We start from the raw sequence: 25,633 nt of genomic DNA, 5'->3' as shown, positions 1-25,633 counted from the left end.
CGTTTGTCCTTTTGTTTTCCCAGGCTGTTGTTGTTGTGAAGTACTTATTTCAGTTTGACTTCTTCCCATGGAATGATGCCGCATTCCCCAACCCTTTTTGGGCACCAAGGATTCTGGGCATTGAGAAACGGTCAAACTATGCCACGTGTGACTTAGCTCTGCTGTTGGCTTTGTTCATCCATAGGTTAATTCTCAAGGTAAGAATGTCGGTAGGAGTTGAAGTATCACATTTTTCTCTCTGGTTACAGTTGAAGTTGATGGGTTCAGCTGAAGTTAGAGCAATTCGTTAACAATACTATTGATACCCACTTTTGAAAGATATTGTTCATTGATATTAATTTTTTCCTTTGATAATCTTTTTTAGTTTTGTAATCTTTGTGAAATATTTCACTTTCTCTAGATCTGATGAAGATCAGGTTATAGATGGAAAACACCTGGCAGATTTATTTACATGTAGATAGGACTTCTTTCTTTTGACCATCTTTGGCTGAAGGTATTGTTGTAGTCCGAAAGCCGATTAATATACCTTTATAACATTTGGCAAACTTGTTTGTGGTAAGGAAATGAATGTTATCAAAATAATATTTTAAATGCCCATTGACCTTCTTTCTCAGGTCAGAATTCAAATTGGTTTGAAAACATGACTTTAAAAATGTTGGTTTATGATGGCTGAAAGTTTTAATTACAGCATATTACAGAATTGCATCATTTGTCCAGTTTGGCACATGTTAGTACTATTAGCATGGGGTTGCCCTCGTTCAGTTCGATTTATATTTGTACTATTATACCAGTTAGTTTAACTTGTCCAGTTTTGTTTGGTCTTCAGAGATATGGCTTGTGGAAAGATGCGGACATTGTGGAGGACAAAACCCAGGTCAATCCTGAAACAGAGCCCACTGATGACAAACAGGAACTTGTGGAGGTACGGGAAATGATCATTTAATATTTTTGTTCTTGGTAATTATGAAAGAAGGAGTAAACCAGACAGATAGTTTGAGATGCAGAATGAGTTTTTAAAAGTGCCATGTTGAGTAAGGTTGCTTTGTCAAGAACACAAAATCGTTGTAGAACAGTTGATTACTAGGACACATGAAGTGTAGGTTCAACTCCGCCTTGGGCAGGGAATTTTTGGGCAACGTTGCCTTCAGCTGCTCTCACATTTCTGTGGTGACAGTAAGCGGTTGATGAGGCTCGTGTAGCTGTACGTACTATGAGTTTCACCAATAATGTGTGCATGTCTATAGGTCAAATGTTGAAAAGTTGGTCAGTAATTTACCAAAAGTTCGGTGAGCATTCCGGTTTACTTCACCAAAAAAATTGGCATGATAGCAACAATCAAAGAAATGTCAGGGGGTTGAAAACTTATGTTACGAATCATGTGTTCAGTATAGTGGAGGTCAGCCGTTAGAGGAGGGTGAGATAGACGCGATAAAACCAGAAGAGGAAGGTGACCAGAAGAATGACCAGACCGAGGGAGCAGCGAAGAAGAAGTGAGTTCTGACAAGATACTGAAACTCACAAAATCAATGAGTCTGTATATAACTACTAATCAAACACACACTTCTGCACAGGCTGAGAGGGTAGTTAATATTCGTCCAAGTACAACAGACTGTAGTTCACTTCTTTATTTAATGTTAGAAACTTGTTGAACATAAGAATTTTGGAAAAGTTTCCAAGATGTGATCGCACTAGAAAGTTAAATGCTATAAAATAAATTTGTAGTGATACATTTTAAATCATATGCCATTCTACAAGAAAATTTTTTCACCCAAAGCGAATGAATTTAGGAAGGACTTCATCAAAAGTACAACTTTGTATTGCTCATGGCTGATGGTTGCTTCTAAAAATCTTTATCATTTGTCAAGAATACAAACTTTTTGCTTGACATTGTTTGTTTATGTGTGATATTGAACTTTTGTTCTCTGTTTAAGGTTAAGTGCCTGTGTGAAACCGTTCAAGGACTTCTACAGGGGCATAACTAGCTCTGAGTATAATGCTACTACAGATGTATACGCACCTATGTTCATCTGTGACTTCATCAACTTCCTCATACTGGTGTTTGGATACCAGTCATTCGGACCAGCCGTAAGTTATTTATATTTCATCCATGCCAAAGTAACTGATACAAGCATGAAATCCAGTCATATTTTTTTAGCCCCCTCAACCAAGTTAAGTGGGGTTATATAGGAATAACCCTGTTTGTCTCTCTGACCGCCCGTCAACACAATCCTCCCAAACTGCTATGCCGATTTTGATGGAACTTACCATACTTCTTGTCTATCATCTAAACATACCTAACATCTATCATTGTGCATACCTAAGTTTAATTACAGGCATTTAGCATTTTGCTTAATTGTGCTTTTCCATGTGTTCAGATTTTGTCCATGAAAATCTTCGTAAGGGAGCAGGTCCAAATCTGGAACACCCGATCACAGAATAAGGATGGCTGGGGAGTTGCTCAAGTCTCGCCAGTCCAGATCGCTGTGAGACTAGAGGAGCGTTTAAAAGCTTCTGCATTTCTGTGATCCTGCATGATCACAGGATTGGAAGTAACAAGAGATGCCAGAAAAATTACGGCTATATATTAAACTGAACACATGAACCTAGAGGAAAATAATTTAACGAAATGACGGTATTAAGAAGAAAATATTCATAGAAAATGCCAACCTGCGCTGTGTGGGCCGTGATGCGACAGTATTAAACAAGATACAAGCCATTAAAAAAAAAAAGGTGAAAATTCTAAAAAAGCTTGTCAGTGAAGGACTTACCGTAAAAGCTTACAAATTGTAACGCTTGTCCGTATAATGATCACCATTTAACACCTGTACAAAATGTAGATGGTTATTTTCACAGCTGAATTGAAATTTACAGTAATTTGGTAGTACACAACTTACATATATCGTATTAGGAGCAGTGTTTATGAAACTGTTTAGTCTTCTTCGATATAATCTGAGCAGGGCATAAGGCTGTATAATCTGAGCAGGGCATAAGGCTGTATAATCTGAGCAGGGCATACGGCTGTATAATCTGAACAGGGAATACGGCTGTATAATCTGAGCAGGGCATAAGGCTGTGTAATCTGAGCAGGGCATAGGGCTGTATAATCTGAGCAGAGCATAAGGCTGTATAATCTGAGCAGGGCATAGGGCTGTAGAATCTGAGCAGGGAATAGGGCTGTATAAACAGATAAAATGTACATCTTTTGCACATGTTGTGTTGTCAATTTTGGTGAGAAAGGGTAGCCCAGAAGCTGTCTAGAAATGATGCTGGATCTGTTCTGACTTCGAAGGAAAACAAGAAGTAGCCTAAACAGAGTATCAATTAGTCTGCATGGGGCCCAGTCAGGCTTAAATGGGGGAACATAATTCAATATACATGTTCAGACATTTTTGATGCTGTTCTTGAAAGCAGAGAGGGCTGTATAATACAGAAATGACTGTGAGCGATCAATGAAGTTTCCTGTGACTATGACATCAATCAGGGACCAAAAAATAGCTGAAACTGCTAGGAAATCACACAAATACATATATAAACACATCCTTTATGTATGAAGTTTCCTGTGACCATGACATCAATCAGGGACCAAAAAATAGCTGAAACTGCTAGGAAAACACGCAAATACATATATAAACACATCCTTTATGTATGAAGTTTCCTGTGACCATGACATCAATCAGGGACCAAAAAATAGCTGAAACTGCTAGGAAATCACACAAATACATATATAAACACATCCTTTATGTATGAAGTTGCCTGTGACCATGACATCAATCAGGGACCAAAAAATAGCTGAAACTGCTAGGAAATCACACAAATACATATATAAACACATCCTTTGTGTATGAAGTTTCCTGTGACCATGACATCAATCAGGGACCAAAAAATAGCTGAAACTGCTAGGAAATCACGCAAATACATATATAAACACATCCTTTATGTATGAAGTTTCCTGTGACCATGACATCAATCAGGGACCAAAAAATAGCTGAAACTGCTAGGAAATCACGCAAATACATATATAAACACATCCTTTATGTATGAAGTTTCCTGTGACCATGACATCAATCAGGGACCAAAAAATAGCTGAAACTGCTAGGAAATCACACAAATACATATATAAACACATCCTTTATGTATGAAGTTTCCTGTGACCATGACATCAATCAGGGACCAAAAAATAGCTGAAACTGCTAGGAAATCACACAAATACATATATAAACACATCCTTTATGTATGAAGTTTCCTGTGACCATGACATCAACCAGGGACCAGAATTGCCCAGTTCCTCATGGGCTGCTGGGGCCAACTTGTCTGACACCATGCCCTTAAAATTTAAACCCCCTGTTTAAGTGTATAGATAGGCCATGACCAGTCAGTGTGAAGAAGCATTTAGACAAGTAAGTGTCCCAAGTACAGACAATGCAGTTCCTTACTAACCATGTGGAGAAGTCACATGCCTGAAGTGAAATCACCACAGTTTTGCAGATCATTAAATGACCCCCTTGGGCTATAGTGCTTAAATTAGAAGATCGTTTACGGCTCATAACAATAAATTGCGGTACCAACTCATGCATGCATGGACATACACATTTACATAAAGCCACTGCCAGAGCCTGAGCTTGGTGGAAATATGGTGTGTACCATTCGAATGTTTTGTCAACAATCATGCACACACATGTATGTTTACTGACAACAGAAGTGTAGTTCAGTTTTAACAAATATGTTACATTTAGTCATGGAATAAATTCACAGGAGGTGGATATGAACAGGAGCACGAGTAAAACGCCATTGGCTACATTGAGAGTGACAGGTTCCCAAAACAATGTTTCTCTCCCCTGCCCTTCCTTTCCACGAATTTTAAACATATAGTGTATGTGAACAGAAAACTAGGTGTTGAAACAGACATTCATATGTACCAGGCGTCAACCAAAATGGACGTTCCTGATCAATAATCGCAAGTCCAATTTCCAAAACAGTGTTCAACATAAACATAGACTTAAGATAAAAGAATGTACGCCACGCTAATAGTGAAAAGTTATATCTTTAACTAATCAACTCCACAAAACTTGAAGAAGTTAGTTCATATTAAGACAACAAATATATTTCTCAGCGAAAGCAGCCCTGAAGACTGTGATATGCGCTTTGATTTTCAGGCACATCTGTTTTTGCTGTACTTTTGCAACATAAATATTCAAGTTGTACTGAGCAATTTATATTGTCATATGACGGCAAAAAAAAGTATTTTTTTAAATTTTGAAATCACGGAATTAGCAGAAGACAGTTTCTTTTCAATGAGTATATACTCAGAAGAAGACCAAATCACTCCCGAAAGTTTCACGGCAAATTAAATTTCAAACCGACAAATGCTTGCCGTATGGGTATGTGAACAATATGTGTGATTGTGTGGAAACAGTGATCCTGATGTGCCAGTGGTCCTGCTTGTCTCGGTGTGACTCGCACGTGCTCCTCCCATCAGTCACATGATCGCATCAGTCACGTGACCTCGGGAACTGCAATCACTCTGTGACATACATTCTGAATTTGGAGATTCTCCCTAAAGAACTGAACTTATTTCCAAGAAACGTACCGTACAACTTCCCTATCATCTAAGCTTGTGCACGCATAAGTTAAATTACAGCCGGGTAATTATTTTAATAATTCAGGTACTTAGTGCAGTAATGGATTTTCCTGTAGACTTTGTTCCTGTCTGATTGCTACATTTCTCCATTCAAACTGGCTGTACCAGTTGTGTAATCAGTGTACACCACGAATGGCCCATGAAACAATCAATATGAAGCCAAACTAATCAACATGGCCTCCTGTCATTTCTTTTAAGTTGTTCTTAGTTTTCTTTCTTATTTTTGGAAATGTTGAAAGGATGAAAGAAGGGTATATCAGACATCCAATTTCTAGTTGAATTATAATGGAAATTTGTCAAATGATTAAAAATTATTCTTCATAATTTCAGTATTCCTCCATACAGTTTATAACTTATTGTTTATGTCTGTTGAATAATTTATTTGTTTAGGTTGCCTATAAATAAAACCCACAAAAATGGAAACCATGGGATTTTGATATTCCAACCAAAGATCCATTCAAGTATGTTGTTTACAGAAACATTCACATGTTTGTTTAAACGCATCGTTTTTTTTTTTTTTTTGCAGCAATCATCATCTGGGGATGTGTCATCTTATTTGTCAGAAAATAGGGTAAGTAATCATACTGTAGTCACAAGATTTTCTGGAATAAAAGAGTATCGAAGAGTTCAATAATGAAAGATCTTGTGTTTTGTGACCAATAGATTTTAATCCTTTACATGTCCACACTTTGTAATTTTAAAAATTGTTCTCATCACTTATCCAATTTTGGCAGACGGAACAGTTGCTTAATGGATGTAAAATTGTACTCGAGAAAATCCAGCACTTCCTGCATGACTGACCCCTAAAATGTTGTTGTTGTTATAATTCCAGGTTCCCGTCCCATTTCTTGTGATGTTGCTGGCACAGTTCATGCTCATCATCATTGATCGTGGACTGTTCCTGCGTAAAAACGTCCTTGGCAAGTTTATTTTCCAAATCCTTTTGGTGATACTGATCCATGTCTGGCTCTTCTTTATTTTACCTGCAATCACATACAGGTAAGTCTGAAATGTCGTTTGTGTTTTCTGTATTGAAACAAGGTTTGGTAGACCTAAAGCTTCCTGACAAATTACAGAAATGAATATTAAATTGTGAAAGATCAGGCCTGGCATACTTGGAGGCTCTATTTTTTTTTTCCGAGTTATGATTATGCTATCCTTTTAAAATTGTAAATTTTTCAATCTTTATGTGTTTAGGTGTTCATGCAAGCATATTCTGAAGGTATTATTCTGTGTTGACTGATAAATTATACTTTTTGTGAAACCCTGAAACTGTACAATCCAACCAATGTAGTTTTGTTTCCATAAACAAATTCAAAATTGCACGGAAATTTGCCCTTTCATATGCAAAAGGTTCACGAATTAGAACATTTGAAGAACAGAAAATTACATGAAACTTGACTAAACGTTTTTATTGCTTGTTAATGCAACATACACCTGTTGGATATATCTCTACCTGTATTGTCTCTCTTTAGCTTCATTCATATTACTTATTAATGAAATACACATATACACATACACCTGTTGGATATATCTCTACCTGTATTGTCTCTCTTTAGCTTCATTCATATTCCTTGTTAATGCAATACACATATACACATACACCTGTTGGATATATCTCGACCTGTATTGTCTCTCTTTAGCTTCATGGATATTACTTATTAATGAAATACACATATACACATACACCTGTTGGATATATCTCGACCTGTATTGTCTCTCTTTAGCTTCATTCATATTACTTATTAATGAAATACACATATACACATACACCTGTTGGATATATCTCTACCTGTATTGTCTCTCTTTAGCTTTATTCATATTCCTTGTTCATGCAATACACATATACACATACACCTGTTGGATATATCTCTACCTGTATTGTCTCTCTTTAGCTTCATTCATATTACTTATTAATGAAATACACATATACACATACACCTGTTGGATATATCTCTACCTGTATTGTCTCCCTTTAGCTTCATTCATATTCCTTGTTCATGCAATACACATATACACATACACCTGTTGGATATATCTCTACCTGTATTGTCTCTCTTTAGCTTCATTCATACAACAAATGTCCTGACAAAATTACACTGTGTCAGCGCAGGATTTAGTTTTACAAATTTTACATGTATGTTATGAAGGCCTACATTTTTTGTTAATGGACAATGATGTCATGTGTTACAGGAGTTTCACACAGAATACTGCTGCCCAGCTGTGGTATTTCATCAAGTGTGTGTACTTTGCTCTGTCGGCTTATCAGATCAGATCTGGGTATCCTACTCGTATCCTTGGCAACTTCCTCACCAAGAAGTACAACTACCTCAATCTGTTCCTCTTCAAAGGGTAAGGGATGACTTGGCCTCCTCATCAGATATATAAATTGTAACTTTCAGTGAAATTCTCTTCCATTAGGCTCCTTACTGGCTCATTCAGCTACTGCCTTGGTTGTACAGCAGCTGATAGACCACTGATGTCACCAGTGAGGGAGTTTCGAGACAGAACTGTAGCTAGCGGTGAATAAGGCTTGCTGTATCACGAGGCTTGTCAAAAATGTTAGGCAATTTTTGTTGACATTGATTTACCCACTTAGTTACTGTATCTTGTTTACTGACATCTGTAATTTGACTCCTAACAAGCTCCTTATTGCTGCAGATTCTTGGCCATCCCCTTCCTGCTGGAGTTACGGGCCCTGATGGACTGGATGTGGACTGACACCACCCTCACCATAGGCAGCTGGCTGCAGATGGAGGACATCTATGCTAACATATTTGTGCTCAAATGCTGGAGGCACGCAGAAGCTGTACGTTGTAGAAATTTTTGTTTTTTTCTTAAACATGACAAAAACAAGGGATTTGTGGATGAATATTCATCGAGGCTGTTACTGGATTGGTGCATGTTTATGCCCCAGAGGTTTGTGACATTAGATAGGAGACAACATTTAAAGCATTTGGAAGGAACATGCTTTGGGGTCCTCACTGTCTGAGTTATCTAAGGTGTCTTAGATTACAAACTGTTGACCAATAATGCTGCTAGTTCGTATCCTGCTCATTCCTGAGACTTGGCATAAAGCCCTATCTAAATACAAATAAAGCTGTATTTTATTTTCTTTTCAGAAATACCCTACTCCGCGTGGTAATCGTAAGCGACCGTTGATCAAATATATAGTTGGTGGACTGTTGCTTGCTGTCGTCATCCTGATAATCTGGTTTCCACTGGTTCTCTTCTCCTTCGCCAACACTGTCTATGTCTCCAACCTCCCATCAGAGTGTTCCGTCTCCATCAGGCTAGGTGGCTACGAGGTAAGGGGAGGCACTCATGTCACTTGTGCAAGGTGAAGTCGAGAGGCACTCATGTCACTTGTGCAAGGGGAAGTTAGGGAGGCACTCATGTCACTTGTACAAGGGGAAGTGGGGGGGGGGGGGCAATCATGTCACTTGTGCAAGGGGAAGTTAGGGAGGCACTCATGTCACTTGTGCAAGGGGAAGTTAGGGAGGCACTCATGTCACTTGTACAAGGGGAAGTGGGGGGGGCAATCATGTCACTTGTGCAAGGGGAAGTTAGGGAAACATTCATGTCACCTGTGCAAGGTGAAGTCGGGAGGCACTCATGTCACTTGTGCAAGGGGAAGTGGGGGAGGCACACAGGTCACTTGTGCATGTAGAAGTGGGGAGGCACTCATGTCATTTGTGCAAGGTGAAGTAGGGAGGCACTCAAGTTTGTGCAGTGTTATGTCGGGGAGTCGCTCAGGTTAGTGCACTGTGATGTTTTGGAGGCACTTGCATTACTTATACAAGGGGAAGTTTGGGAGGCACTTGTGTCACTTGTGCAAGGTGAAGATTGAGAGGCACTTGTGCAGGGTGAAGTTTGAGGGGCACTTGTGCCGCTTGTGCCAGGTGAAGTCTGAGAGGCACTTGTGCATGGTAAAATTTGGGAGGTACTTGTGTCACTTGTGCAAGGTGAAGATTGAGAGGCACTTGTACAAGGTGAAGATTGAGAGGCACTTGTGCAAGGTGAAGGTGGAGTGGCACTTGTGTCACTTGTGCAAAGCGGAGTTTAGGAGGCACTTGTGTCACTTGTACAAGGTGAAGTTTGGGAGGCACTTGTGTCACTTGTGTCACTTGTGCAAGGTAAAGTTAAGGACTTGTTACTTGTGCTAGGTGAAGTTGGGAAGCCACTGGTGAGACATATGTAAGGTGAAGTTGAGGGAGGAGCTGGACTTGTGCAAGGTGATGTTGGGGAAGCATGCTTGTGTAATGTGAAGTTGGGAGGCATCCATGTCACTTGTGCAAGGTGATGTTGGGGAGGCATGCTTGTGTAATGTGAAGTTGGGAGGCATCCATGTCACTTGTGCAAGGTGAAGTTGGAAAGGCACTCATGCCATTTGACATGTGGAAGGTGAAGTTGGGGAGGCATGCTTGTGTAATGTGAAGTTGAGAGGCATCCATGTAACTTGTGCAAGGTGAAGTTGGGGAGGCATGCTTGTGTAATGTGAAGTTGGGAGGCATCCATGTCACTTGTGCAAGGTGATGTTGGGGAGGCATGCTTGTGTAATGAATGTGAAGTTGGGAGGCATCCATGTCACTTGTGCAAGGTGAAGTTGGGGAGGCACTCATGCCATTTGACATGTGGAAGGTGAAGTTGGAGAGTTGAAGTTAGGTTAGAGTTTAACAGGAATTGTAAAATAGTTTTTCCAATGTACGTTAACCAATCAGGCTGTTAAGCAGTCGTGCTGAGACATTATCTGTCCTCAAACCCCAACCCCACAACCTTAGGCAATTTCCAAAAACATCAGAAATCTCTGTACACTATTAGATTTTACTGGCAAATGTGACAAGTGGCTGGTGGCATTGTTACTAAGTGCTACCAAGAGTTGAATGCTGCTACCTTAGTTTCTTTCTCATTTATGCTAAAAGCGGCTAAGACAAAGGTGCATTATCTGGTTTTAATGTCAGTATCAGTGAAGTAGGAAAGAAAAACTGTTTTTAATAAAAATGTTTCTGTTTGTTTCAGCCAATTTTCACAACCACTGTTCAGCTGACCACGAAAGACTCCCTGACAGAAGTGGAGTATGAAAATCTCAAATCTCACTACATCGACAACAGGGTAAGATTGGTTTTCTTTTCCAAGGATTAAGATCATCCAACTGTAAAGAACTTAAAGGTGTTTATGTTGTGTTGCCTTTTATGGCATCATAGAATGTTTGCACAATCCTGGAGAACAGTAGTTTGTTAGCCATATTGGAGCTGTGTTAATATGGACAGGAATAACAGCATGTCTCCAAGATGGCTAACAAAGGAGATCAGGCAAAAACTCTCCTATGTGTCCTCAACAGGAATAACATCATCAGCAAAGATGACTGCTGTCATTTACAAAATAAAATTTTATAATGAAATAGGATTGTAAGCTCTGTCCAGGCCAAGCCATGGATTGCAAATCAAGTGCATGTAATGGAAAGACCTGGAAGTTTCATCCCTAGTGGTCATACCCGTGATTATAAAAATTAAATTAGGGACCTTGTTACTTCCCTGGCTTGGTCCAATATAATGTTGAAACCTTGTGAAAACCCAGGCATATTAATAAATGATAAAATTGAAGATTTTATTTAAAAACAATGGTACCAGTTGAAGATTGTGTACTTTCTTGTTTCTGTCTCTCAAATGTTTACAAGACACAGCAGTAATTCAGGGTATTCAGGTTAATTATCTTGTACTTGCGTAATAAGGGGTTTTCTTTACCTAATTCCTTAGTATCACTTTTGGGTGTTTCAGGATGCGCTGTCTTTCTTGACTTCTAATAAGGCAGAAGATGTCACCAAGGTAATCATCAGTGGTCAGTCTACAGCCGTGTGGGCAATCAGTCCACCAAGCATGCAAGAACTCAAGGCACAGGTCAACAGCACTGAGCCAATCAAAGTGGAATATTCCGTCTCCTTCAGAAGGTAAGTATACTGTCAGCACAGGTCAGATTTATTGTATGAAACACTATAGTGATAATTGTAATTGTAACACAATGGTGACAGTATGGGACTCAGTGGTGAGAGTTTGTGACACAGTAGTGAGAGTTTGTGACATATTAATGACAGTTTGTGACACAGTAGTGACGTTTTTGTGACACTAACAACTCTAAGATTATTTTGAGGCCAGTATAGGGTATCTTGTCTTGGCAGCTTTAAAAAAAAGCTGTTCTCGGGACTGGTAGATCCAGGATCAATCCTTGATCGAGTCACACCTAAGACCTTAAAAGAGGAAGTTTTAACTTCCTCGCTTGGCGTTCAGCATGAAGGGGATAGTGCAACGACTGGTTGACCCATATCAGTATAATGGCTCAGGCGGGGCGGCTTACTTGCCTTCGGTAAGTTGTCTCAGTGAAGCAGCACTAAATAAAAGAGCGGTGGAAATCTGTCCTGCAACAAGGAGGCACATTACACGTACATGCACCCTAATGATTCCTTCGTCGTCATATGACTGAAAAATTGTTGAGTACGACGTTAAACCCCAAGCACTCACTCACTCACCTAGAAAAAGCTGTTCAATTTTTGTGGCAAGGATTCCCGTGCCAAAGGCTTGCAAAAGCACTTAAGAGCTAACTTAGACTTGTCTACCAGAGACAATGTGATTGTCTGCACGTGCAAATCTTCCCCCCACTGTAGCTTGAAACAAGTATTCCCACTCTGCTAGGCACTATTACCATGTATAAGGTGTTACAAAGAAGATGAATATGCATACGTGTCCAGTGTGAAGAATCTTTATCAAAGATTCCTGGATCCAGATCTGGATCACCACTTAAGTGTAACATGTTAGGACCAAATATTTATTTTCTCTTTGGAATCTGTGCATAATTTATTTTCTGTAAAGTTACTGACAAACAGACTGACTGACAAACAGATAAATAACGATGTCAAAAACATAACTTACATGATGTAGATAAAGATAGCCAGTAACAGTTACATGTACAAATTCTTGATGTTAAGGCAAAATGTCAACCAATCAAAAGCATTCAGATGTTCCATTTGGTGCTAAAATGCAACATTTATTTACTTTCTGTGGTTGTTATCAGGGAGCCGGAGACAGGTGATGTGTCGGAGAGTATAGGAGCACAGTACACGCTATGGTTGTCCCCTACGGCTCGGTCCACACTCAGACATGTGCTGGCTGATGTGAATCGGACCACCACGGAGAGAGTGTAAGTCGGAGGCAGTGTTTAGACAAAAACAGGGGTTCTCTCTTGGATTTTGTCATCATTTATGTATGTCTACCTGAGAAACATTAAGATTAGATTCAACGTTGATATTAGATTCAAGTGTAGTTGTGAAATTTGGTAAACTGGATTGTGTCAGCTTGAATAGAAATTCTATGGTGAAAGAATGTCATCAAACAGTATTTTACCAATTTATGCCCTTTTTATAAAATAATGTTGGTTGGAGGTTTTGGCATATATGAATAATGAAGTTAGTGGTGATTGAGTGTTTGTTTTTCATTCTTGCAGCGTAATTAAAGACTTGTTCCCGCGTTATTTGCGACTGGGCTCAAAAGGTCAAGCCAAGCCCTTGGGCATTCTGCGGGAAGGTAACGGCATTCACTTTGTTACAATTTTGAGCTTCTTGAGGTAGTTTGTTTGAATTAAAATTGTACAGATTGTAAATCTAAAGGTTTAGAGTGAGAGTTTTAACAAAATCAATTCAAACTGTTTTACATGTTTACCAAGTGTTGTTTACCATACATGTACAACAGTATCTAAGTAAAGATAAAATTTATAAACCGACCTAGTGTAACTTAGAAGTTATGTCAATCTCATCATTTGCCAAAATGATAGACTAGTTGACTAGACAAAGTTGACTCTTGGAAAACGGTATCATGGCTTTGTGAAAAAGAAAAAACACGATACATGTATGTCTTTAGTTTATTCAGAGGTTGTGTTTCAGGGATCAGACATTTTGTGTGGCTTTAGTCTTTAAAAGAAATTGTCCGATCGGTTAAGAAGTTAAAGTACATTGCAACAAGTACCTATGGTAACAAGTACCTATGGCAAAAAGTCTTAACTTTTTGTTATGTACTGCAAGGATCCAAAGCTGGAAAAACAGCACAATAGACATATTGTGAACATGAAATTAGATCTATGGTTTGTAGCCGGGGAGAAGGCAGAATTCCAGGAAATCTGTCAAGGCCCATGATTGGGTTGTTCACAAACCTACACACACCATCCTCCTGTAGCCAACAGTATGGCAGTAGGCTGATGAAAGCTATGGCCAGGCACTGAAGTGTTTAGTACAAAACATGAAAGCAATCAACAGAAACCTTAAAGGATAACCCCAACGCTTTTATCTTCACAGTAAGTATGCGCTACACACAATCTTCAAGTTATGTTAGTCTGTAAACTGCATTTGAAAATGTAAAATGATGACCAGCTCTACTTTAAAAAGAACATTAAAGTTGTACTGTCTGCCTATCTTGTCTGCCGTGGGGGAAAGTCAGCAACTAACAAACACATACACATCACATAGCTTGAATGACATGTCTAGCTAGTTCCAGGCCTCGTGGGAGAAAGTCGGCAACTAACAAACACATACACATCACATAGCTTGAATGACATGTCTAGCTAGTTCCAGGCTTCGGGGAAAGTCAGCAACTAACAAACACATACACATCACATAATTTGAATGACGTCTAGCTAGTTCCAGGCCTCATGGGGGAAAGTCAGCAGCTAACAAACACATACACATCACATAGCTTGAATGACACGTCCAGCTAGTTCCAGGCCTCGTGGGGGGAATCAGCAACTAACAAACACATACACATCACATAACTTGAATGACGTGTCCAGCTAGTTCCAGGCCTCGTGGGGGAAAGTCAGCAATTAACAAACACATACACATCACATAACTTGAATGACATGTCCAGCTAGTTCCAGGCCTTGTGGGGGAAAGTCAGCAACTAACAAACACATACACATCACATAGCTTGAATGACGTGTCCCGCTAGTTCCAGGCCTCGTGGGGGGAATCAGCAACTAACAAACACATACACATCACATAGCTTGAATGACGTGTCCAGCTAGTTCCAGGCCTCGTGGGGGAAAGTCAGCAACTAACAAACACATACACATCACATAGCTTGAATGACACGTCCAGCTAGTTCCAGGCCTCATGGGGGAAAGTCAGCAACTAACAAACACATACACATCACATAGCTTGAATGACGTGTCCAGCTAGTTCCAGGCCTCGTGGGGGAAAGTCAGCAACTAACAAACACATACACATCACATAGCTTGAATGACGTGTCCAGCTAGTTCCAGGCCTCGTGGGGGAAAGTCAGCAACTAACAAACACATATACATCACATAGCTTGAATGACATGTCGAGCTAGTTCCAGGCTTCGGGGAAAGTCAGCAACTAACAAACACATACACATCACATAGCTTGAATGACATGTCCAGCTAGTTCCAGGCCTCATGGGGGAAAGTCAGCAACTAACAAACACATACACATCACATAGCTTGAATGACATGTCCAGCTAGTTCCAGGCCTCGTGGGGGAAAGTCAGCAACTAACAAACACATACACATCACATAGCTTGAATGACATGTCCAGCTAGTTCCAGGCCTCATGGGGGAAAGTCAGCAACTAACAAACACATACACATCACATAGCTTGAATGACGTGTCCAGCTTGTTCCAGGCCTCATGGGGGAAAGTCAGCAGCTAACAAACACATACACATCACATAACTTGAATGACATGTCCAGCTAGTTCCAGGCCTCATAGGGGGAATCAGCAACTAACAAACACATACACATCACATAGCTTGAATGACGTGTCCAGCTAGTTCCAGGCCTCATGGGGGGAATCAGCAACTAACAAACACATACACATCACATAGCTTGAATGACGTGTCCCGCTAGTTCCAGGCCTCGTGGGGGGAATCAGCAACTAACAAACACATACACATCACATAGCTTGAATGACGTGTCCAGCTAGTTCCAGGCCTCGTGGGGGAAAGTCAGCAACTAACAAACACATACACATCACATAGCTTGAATGACACGTCCAGCTAGTTCCAGGCCTCATGGGGGAAAGTCAGCAACTAACAAACACATACACATCACATAGCTTGAATGACGTGTCCAGCTAGTTCCAGGCCTCGTGGGGGAAAGTCAGCAACTAACAAACACATACACATCACATAGCTTGAATGACGTGTCCAGCTAGTTCCAGGCCTCGTGGGGGAAAGTCAGCAACTAACAAACACATACACATCACATAGCTTGAATGACGTGTCCAGCTAGTTCCAGGCCTCGTGGGGGAAAGTCAGCAGCTAACAAACACATACACATCACATAGCTTGAATGACATTTCCAGGTAGTTCCAGGCTTCGGGGAAAGTCAGCAGCTAACAAACACATACACATCACATAGCTTGAATGACGTGTCCAGCTTGTTCCAGGCCTCGTGGGGGGAATCAGCAACTAACAAACACATACACATCACATAACTTGAATGACATGTCCAGCTAGTTCCAGGCCTCATAGGGGGAATCAGCAACTAACAAACACATACACATCACATAGCTTGAATGACGTGTCCAGCTAGTTCCAGGCCTCATGGGGGGAATCAGCAACTAACAAACACATACACATCACATAGCTTGAATGACGTGTCCAGCTAGTTCCAGGCCTCGTGGGGGGAATCAGCAACTAACAAACACATACACATCACATAGCTTCCATATCAAAGTTCAAATTCGTAGTCCATGAATGAGTTCCGTGTCAAATAACAATTAAACAGGTATCTCAGTGGCGCGTTAATAGCAACTGTTCATAAAGACATCATGCTGATGTAATTAGCATGGCTACCTTTGCGGCCCCTAGCCCCAGGTTAAGCGATATTAGATACAGTTTGAAAATGACAAGCGTTACAGACCCTGACCGATCAGATTGTGATTCAAAAGTAACGGATGATTACGTCTTTCCCGTTAATATGTAAAAATCTCATACTACAAGAGGCGCCATCTATAATATTACACATGACATACAAGATAGACGGTTACACTGGGCAACCAGCTCCATCTATGTTGTTAAATACCATGTACGTGATAGATATGTACATAGGGATAACAGCGCTGTCTATGTGGTTGATCACAATGCAGATCGCCAGAGATTCTGACCTCTCTGTCCATACCTGCCAACGAGAGTGTTATACTCATTGTAAAATTTGAGAAACTTAGAATGAAGGCGTTTAAAGGAGTATCCTTGACAAACTAGTTTTTGAACTAGCAACTTGTGACGCAGATTAAAGTCATCTTAATTAACGCAAGATCTGACAAATGCTACAAGGCGAGATATGTATACGCCATATGCAGGACCCTTTGGTATATTGCTATCTAAATAAGGATAATTTACAATATCAAAATTGAAATTATCCCTTTTGTCGTAAAGGCGGCGTGAAAGGAGACCTTGTTCGTCTTTGTACAGATATAGATCCAAATAAGATGTACCATCAGGACTATCTGTTGTCTCCTTTAAATCCAATGAAGGCGAATAGATTTCCTTCATCGCTTCAGCAATATGGGGATTATTTAACGCCAGTAGATCATCAATATACCGCTTGGTAAATGAAAAGGATCGAGCTTTAAAGATATTACTTTTAAGTAATTTCTGCATATAGTCGTATTCATATGAAAACAGGTATAGGTCTGCCAAAAGAGGCGCACAATTGGTACCCATTGGAATACCTATGCGGTGTTGGTAAATGGTATCTCCGAATTTCACATAGATGTTATTAATGAGAATTTCAAGTAATTCAATAAATAATGTAACATCCCATGAGTGGTAACCTTTATAAAGAGTAGAACTAAAGAAAGCCTTATTGCTTCTGACGTTAATGTAACGGTGACCTGTTTTAGTAAATACCGAGACAATTAACGACGATATTCTTTCAAAAAGATCTTTGTGAGGAATCGTAGTATAGAGAGTAGAGAAATCCCATGTGGATACGTCTTTATATGCATGTGAGCATCAAGTTCTTCTGTAAGACGTTTGGAGTTGTTAAGAATCCACATGCAGTAGACACCTGAATTTTTGGTTGTGGCACAACAATACTTATTCCAAAATGACTTCACTTCTTGTAACGCTCTCGTAAGTAGAGTTGACAAGAGTTTGGTGGTACAGCTTCTTGAACCTGCAATAAATCTAGCCTTTTATGGGGATTTATGCATTTTAGGAATCCAGTAAAGTTGTGGTATTTCTGTGTGACGGGTAGGTATATGCGCCTTTCTTTAAGAAAGGTTTTGTGTTTGTTAAATAGTTCCTCCAGAGTACATGTAGTAGCAGAATACGTGGATGTCGTTGTAGATGCACATAGCTCTTGAACAAGAATTTGATAATAATAATTCTTGCAAATAAAGATGACATTATTAGGAGCCTTGTCTGCTACAGTGATGACAAATTTACTATGAAGGTCAGCGAGTGTTTCTTGCACAGTGGGATCCTTCAGAACCTGTTTAACTTTAGGTAGAGCATCAATGCCTAGACGGTTTATAGTTAAACTAACTTTCTTTTTGACAATCTCAAGCCAATCGTTAAGTACCAAAGAATCCACTTTCTCCCGTTTTGACCATTTTTTAACATACTCCTCAAGTGCCGAGATAATATTTTTTTTGTTTGATCGAATATCAACATTACTCTTTTCTCTATACTTAGAACCCCTCACAAAGAGATTCCTTAGGTCATGATTCTTAATAATAGTAAGGTCACCAGTCAGGACATGTTTACATTTGTCGTAGGTAAAAACTGAGGATTCACAATCACAGGTATAGCTGCAAGAAGTATACGTCGCCAAATAATTGAAAATTTTGGAAGCGATAGGCTTTGTATACTCATAGGATATGCAAGGTGGCTCTTGGATATTAAAATAATTAGGCACATCACTACGAACATCAGGTTCATTAAAGATGCGTGGTATGTTAATTAAATCAAGGCCACTTTACGTACTTTACTTTATCTTCAGAAAGAGTCGATCGTGTTGAGTTTCAGTTGTAGTTACAGGGCGATACAATCGAAAATACGATATGTCTTGACACAGACGTACAAGGTGAGGTGGAACATTAAAATTGTGTATGTTATTGGATACGTCTTGAACTACCTGTTTTAGCAAGTTCAGTGGCAGTGCATATAATACTGTGCGTAGAGCATGCATGCTATTGGTGTCATACGACAATCCTACTAAATAGCTAACTATAACATGTTTGTGAATCATGTTTCTGTTGAACTTCCTCCTACCATGACTGCGAGGTCTACGTTTATGGTATTTGAATAAATTTGTTACGATGGAGTCATATGGTTGGCTAGATGTTACATTGCCGAATCCCATAACGTTATCATTCAACCCATATGGGAAGACTGAACCAATCTCTAGCATCCAGAAAAGCTCACGGTCACGGATTTTACGTTCAAATTCGACATCTGTCTGGATGGATAAACCGATTCTATTATCTGAATGCTGAAATGGTCCCAGTCATGGTCACAGGCAGAGAAATGCTTGCCTATTAGCAATTGTTTCTTGCGCACGGACTTACGGTGCCCGTTCACCCGTAGATGTAGTTTCTGGGTGGCCTTCCCAACATACTGCTGACCACACATCTTGCATGTTACCAAGTAAATACAATTGGACGCAATACAACTTAAGTTAACGTAGGAATTAACAGAATGACATTTACCAGCCAGTGAGGAAATAAAAGTGGCGGATGTATCAAATGATGGACATGTAAGACAGTTGGTATGTCCACATTTGGAAATAGTTAAATGTTTGCTTTGGGAATTCAATGTCAAACAATCGTTCAGTTGAATAGAACACGGTTTGGTGTAAATACCATGTTTAATGCTCTCAAATATATCCGGTATTTGGATAGAAATGGGTCTTAGTGCAAACGAATCATTTATTGACTCGACCTGGGAACATGCACCACATCACATACACATCACATACACATCACATAGCTTGAATGACATGTCTAGCTAGTTCCAGGCCTCGTGGGGGGAATCAGCAACTAACAAAAACATATACATCACATAGCTTGAATGACATGTCCAGCTAGTTCCAGGCTTCGGGGAAAGTCAGCAACTAACAAACACATACACATCACATAGCTTGAATGACATGTCCAGCTAGTTCCAGGCCTCGTGGGGGAAAGTCAGCAACTAACAAACACATACACATCACATAACTTGAATGACGTGTCCAGCTTGTTCCAGGCTTCGGGGAAAGTCAGCAACTAACAAACACATACACATCACATAGCTTGAATGACATGTCCAGCTAGTTCCTACCTACATATGATCTATAAACAAATTTTGCATTACACCTTAATTATTCTGTGTGGCAATGTTTCATTATAATCCTCACCTGTTGTTCATACCCTCATAAAAGAAATGCACCATTTTAGGGGCAGAATGATTGAATCTCTGTAAATTGAATTTTATTCGATATCAATCATAAGCATATGCGTTAGAATGCTATTTTTTGTTTTTTAAGACAACGAATCAGAATTTTTTCTGACATTCTGGTCAGGGTGTAGTTTGTACAATGTATCAGTGTAATAAAAACATGGCTTATTTTAGAGGGCTGTGCTTTTGTACATTGACCTACATTTGTGTGATAATGAAAACAGGGCTTATCTTAGAGGGCTGTGCTTTTGTACATAGACCTACTTTTGTGTGATAATAAAAACAGGGCTTATCTTAGAGGGCTGTGCTTTTGTACATTGACCTACGTTTGTGTGATAATAAAAACATGGCTTATCTTAGAGGTCTGTGCCTTTGTACATTGACCTACATTTGTGTGATAATGAAAACATGGCTTATCTTAGAGGTCTGTGCTTTTGTACATTGACCTATGTTTGTGTGATAACAAAAACATGGCTTATCTTAGAGGTCTGTGCCTTTGTACATTGACCTACATTTGTGTGATAATGAAATGTGATAATAAACATGGCTTATCTTAGAGGTCTGTGCTTTTGTACATTGATCTATGTTTGTGTGATAATAAAAACATGGCTTATCTTACAGGTCTGTGCTTTTGTACATCGACCTACATTTTTGTGACAATTGACTCCCATTTCTTCTTTGTCTGCTTGTCGCATTGCTTCAGGTTTGTCTCTGCGTCATACTGAGGAGACATACCCACTACCCAGTACAGTAGACTGACAAATCGTGCAAACAATACAAATAACAAAATACATTAAAAATAAATAAATAAATAAATAAAACGAAGTTTGCATGTTGATTGGACTATAAAAATTCTGTGTGGTAAACTTGCCTTGTACAGTATGCCAAACATCCAAACCATACTTGACAAGACTTTTCTCTTCTCACATGAGCTTTCTAATGGCAACATGCCTGTCAGTTACCAAACTCTCCGGTTCTAATCCTCTCTCCTCAATTGCTTTCCAATGCGGTCACTGTGAGTTCAAGTCGAGGTCATGCTGGCTTCCTCTTCGGCCGTACGTGGGAAGGTCTGGCAGCAACTTGCGGATGGTCGTGGGTTTTGTCCGGGCTCTGCCCGGTTTCCTCCCACCATACTGCTGACTGCCGTCGGACAAATGAAATATTCTATAAATATGCGTAAAAAACCAATGAAATAAATAAATAAATCAGTTGCTTTCACGGAATGTACAAACCCTTCCCTCTCCATGACAGTGCTGCTGGACACTTCAGATACCTGTAATATTAGAATGATTACTGCACTGTCTTACACCATTATGCTTAACCTTAACTTACACGTAATACACAAAGCTTCTGGGAACAAGACATAATTTTTTCTTGTATCAAAGAAGTAGTATGCTCAACTAGATAAACACCCATTAGATGAAGCACTGAGTGAGTGAGTGAGTAGAAGCTTGAAGCGTTTCTCCTCAAGCACAAGTATACTTTCTGACCATTACAAGTTGTTAGTCCACAGTTTTGGTGAGCTTCACATCCATCAGTGTACAGCTGCCATACTTTGCACTATGTCCTGGGCTGTTTGCCCGACCATCTCCAGCAGCTACAAGTTTACCCCCATGCTCTTTGATTTCCTTGTCCAGCTTGACTTTCTCTACTGTCCAAGCCCTTTATATTGCTGGCTGCAAGTAGGACCTCTGGTGATTAAGAAAGGTGTTGTAGTGAGAGCAAAGGAATCTGGAAATTCCCTACACTGAACCTGCACATTGTGTGCCAGGAATTAAGAGTTCAGCACCTGAACACAGAGCCATGCTCTGTATTAAAAATAAGATACATGTAGAATCCGTTGGTAAAGGGTGGGGTAAGGGTCTGTTTGCCTTTCCTCAGTGAAAAAGTGTTTACTGCAGAGAGGGTTTCACTCAGCCATCATTTATTTCCCTTCATAATTACACTGGTTATGGTGTTCTACCCGAGACCTGCAGCTGAAATAGACTAGGAGAAGTGGTATTATACACCTGTGCAGTTGATTTAAACTGAGTGTTCCAGGTTTATTCATTTATTTGGTTGTTGTTGAACCTCACACTCAAGAATAATTTATGAGTGGAGGAAACCAGAGTGAGTGATGTGAACCAGTGACCTTTGGCAAGTTGCTGATGAACTTTCCCATGTTTAACACACTGACATGCACACCATGGTCTTAAATAGCTGTGCAACCGGTCATATCATTGTCATAAGCTATAAAGGTCTGGAGATGTCAACTGTCAGGCATTGTTTACGACTTCCCGTGAAGAGATGATACGGTAATTTCCATTGGTCGCTAAGGATTATTTTAACTGGTTGTGTTTATGTCACCGTATGTCATGTGCAGGCATTACAGCAGAGGTTGAGTAGACTTGCGACTACAGCCCCCTGCCTAAGGAGAGTAGTTAGATTATTAAATAATATTAGTTTTATTATGTTTTCAGCATTTTTTAGTTCAGTGGGTTCAGGGGACATTAAACTATCTATTCACAGTTTTGAGTCCCCAGGGCTGGGCATTTATTTTAAATATTCAGTTTTTTTTTTTTGTTTTTTTTTTTTTGTGAATTTCAGCATCATTTGAGAGTGTTCTTTTCTTCTAGAGTAACAGGATGTAAAATGAAAATTCTTGATGTTTCTTTCCATTTGATACCACAGACTTGAGTGATGTGTCTATTCAGTTGATGCGTGGGCAGTTTGAGGGGATGTTAGACGAAACTGAATGGTGGAAGGTCAGGGAAAGACGTGGTCCAGACATATTTGACCCCCATGAGCCACAGAACCCTGATTTCTACAACAACATCACGATGATAGCATTTAACGACCGCGTGGCGCCAGCGGGCTTTGCTTCTTTGGTTGGCTACGGGTATGTTCATGACAAGTTGCGAGTGTTACAGTGCACTCTTTTTTTCTTCAGGTCAAAATAATCATTCATACTGGTATAAGAAATTTTCTGAATTTGCAGTTGTAAAATTAAAAATAAAAATAACAAGTTAAAGAATCTTTTTTCTTTTGTGCTTTAATCACCTCTGATATATAAGTTTTGTCATGCTTGATACAAGTATAATGATGATTCTGTTTGCAAGATACTTTATTAAACAATCTTGATGTCTTACTCGTCTGATTTCCCCTGCAGTATGCAAAGCTGCCTGGCTGTAATGCTGTTGTGCAAAGGATATAGATGCTGTAGCATGCTTCATTGTAAATGTCAGCTTGTCTCTCTACTGATAACATGGAACTCTGTTATAGTTTTATGCATATTATTTCTTTTCTTTAGTATTAAAACAAGCTACTTCTTGGTTTTAGACACAAAAGTATGGTGAACAAATTTTATGCCAACATATTCAATGTGTTGCCATAGGAACTGTTCACCTGCATCCTAGACTAATTGCTTTCTGTCATATCACCTGTGCATGTACCTTGTTCAGTATGTATGCTCATATTTTTAATCACTTATTTCTTTCATCATTCTTACAGTGCATTTCTGTTGTGATTTCTGTTCTCATGAGAACAGAAGACTTGGTCTACCAAGTTTTGTACTTTTGCTGCAGTAATCAATGGCGGATACGATTTATTTTCTTATAAGCGCTCATCCTTGTGACCAAGCATTTATTTGGTGTTCACTTTCATGTTCATATTGGTATATATCAGTATCAACATTAACAAATTAAAATAGTGTGATAGATATTCTTTCTGCCAGTGCCTTCCATATCTTTGATGTTGTTGTTGCATTTGTGTCTTGTGATTTTCTTTCAGATGTGGCATTTTTACTGCTGATGGTTTTTCTTTTGTTTGAAGCAAATGGAAGCACTGCATAACCTCACTTGGGAAATCATTGCTATCATCTAACCCATTGCAAAGAAGCTGCATTAGATGATCTAGCTTGTTGGAAATAATCTTGACCTACATGCATGTATTTCTAATGATAAGTAGAAACTTCACTGAGCTACTAACATTAGTCCTTTTTTTTTCTCCACATGAAAAATGTGCAGCTCATTTCATCAGTTTCATAGATACACTTTCCCTGTTTCTTGGGCATTGTGCCTCATTCTGGCAGCATACATGTAGAAGATTAGGTTGCTTAATACACATTAAACTTAATAAAGAAATAAATAAATATAAATACTCTCTCCTCAACCTGGCTATTGTCCATGTCCATATCAAAGAAGCCATGACACAAATGTTGGTTCCGACCAGGACAGTTGACACAGAATTAAACCATCTTGTTGGGGGAGTAATTATCCAACTTATTTAAATTCTACTGACGTTGCATCATTCAACGTGATAAGGTATTGTTTATCTGAGAGTGATCATTTTATGTTAATTGCCAATGCTGGTATAGCCTTTAATGCAGTAATACAGCAGTAACAAATACATACACTAATATTGGAAATGGTTTTACATTTTTGTATTTCTATTTGTCTGCTCAGCCAGTCAGATTTGATCATGTGTACATTAAGGCACTACTGATAATTTTAAGAAATTTTAGGTAAATCTAGCAGAGCAATATGATTGTAGTCTAGTAGTTTCAAAACTTGCTACTGTACTCAAAAGAGTGAGAGTATATTTATTAAGTTGCACTGCTGATGGTAGTGAATTTATTTTAAGTCTCATTTTGGCCATATTTAACACAGGAGAAATGAGATTTTTGTGTATGTAACCTCGCGTTACCATGTTAGAATAACTAGGGAAGAAGCCTAACCAATGGTAGCGGGAATTGAAGCTTGCTGAGTGTTGCATCATGCTACATGTATCTGTGCATGGTAGCCTGTCCCTAACCAAGCATGTCGCCAACAAAACACTGCTAACACAACAAGCTCCACAAGGGCGCACAGGTCTTTACCCGCATACTATCTGTTTCTGTTCACAGCATTATTGGACTCTACGTGTCCTTCATTCTGTTGATTGGTCGTTTTTTGCGTATGGGCACATCCGGCCTGTATCAAAACATCATGTTCCTGCAACTGCCTTTCGTGGACCGTATTTTACGTCTGTGTATGGACCTGTACCTTGTTCGAGAGATGAAGGAATTCCGTTTGGAGGAAGATTTGTTGGCACGCCTCATCTTCCTCTATCGCTCGCCGGCTATGATGATTCAATACACACGGCTCCCCAGAGATCTCATCATCACCAAAAAACTTGATTGATTTATACGTTGCTGCCGATTTTGGTGACGTCGACCTGGGAAACCATCGGGTTCAACCATTTCAGGACTAAAAATATTAACCAGTGGTGTGTGGTATTGTGTCAGGAGAAATCTGCCGGTGCTGACTTGGGTTGAAGGGTGTTTTATTTTATTTTTTGTTAGATGTAGGTTCTAGAGTTGGTCTGACCAATCCATGACTAAATTGTACACAGATTTGTAGCATCTTTTTTATATTATAACTGTCTTCTAAGACAGATCCATTTTTTAATCCCGGTATTTAGTGGAGAGATATAAAAATTTGCAATAGTCTGTGCAATTGTTGTGCTTCATGTCAGATCAACTCTCGTCTTCACATATGTAGTTAAAACTATGGTTTATTTACTCGTTGGATGAC

General features: G+C 39.4%; 1 protein-coding gene across 1 annotated transcript in view; it reads left to right on the top strand.

The window, feature by feature from the left end:
• LOC135474997 (piezo-type mechanosensitive ion channel component 1-like) overlaps window positions 1-25,633 on the top strand; it is a 98,339-nt gene that overhangs the window by 71,286 nt on the left and 1,420 nt on the right. Inside the window, 15 exon segments of the mRNA XM_064754721.1 lie at window positions 24-197; window positions 827-922; window positions 1,387-1,490; window positions 1,932-2,085; window positions 6,165-6,209; window positions 6,471-6,637; window positions 7,832-7,990; window positions 8,300-8,447; window positions 8,761-8,946; window positions 10,658-10,750; window positions 11,416-11,585; window positions 12,704-12,829; window positions 13,133-13,212; window positions 22,752-22,959; window positions 24,964-25,237. Coding sequence (XP_064610791.1) covers window positions 24-197; window positions 827-922; window positions 1,387-1,490; window positions 1,932-2,085; window positions 6,165-6,209; window positions 6,471-6,637; window positions 7,832-7,990; window positions 8,300-8,447; window positions 8,761-8,946; window positions 10,658-10,750; window positions 11,416-11,585; window positions 12,704-12,829; window positions 13,133-13,212; window positions 22,752-22,959; window positions 24,964-25,237 — 2,184 coding nt within the window.

Source organism: Liolophura sinensis, chromosome 9, assembly GCF_032854445.1.
Source record: "Liolophura sinensis isolate JHLJ2023 chromosome 9, CUHK_Ljap_v2, whole genome shotgun sequence".
NCBI lineage: Eukaryota > Metazoa > Mollusca > Polyplacophora > Chitonida > Chitonidae > Liolophura > Liolophura sinensis.
This window is presented reverse-complemented; position numbering and strand designations above follow the sequence as displayed.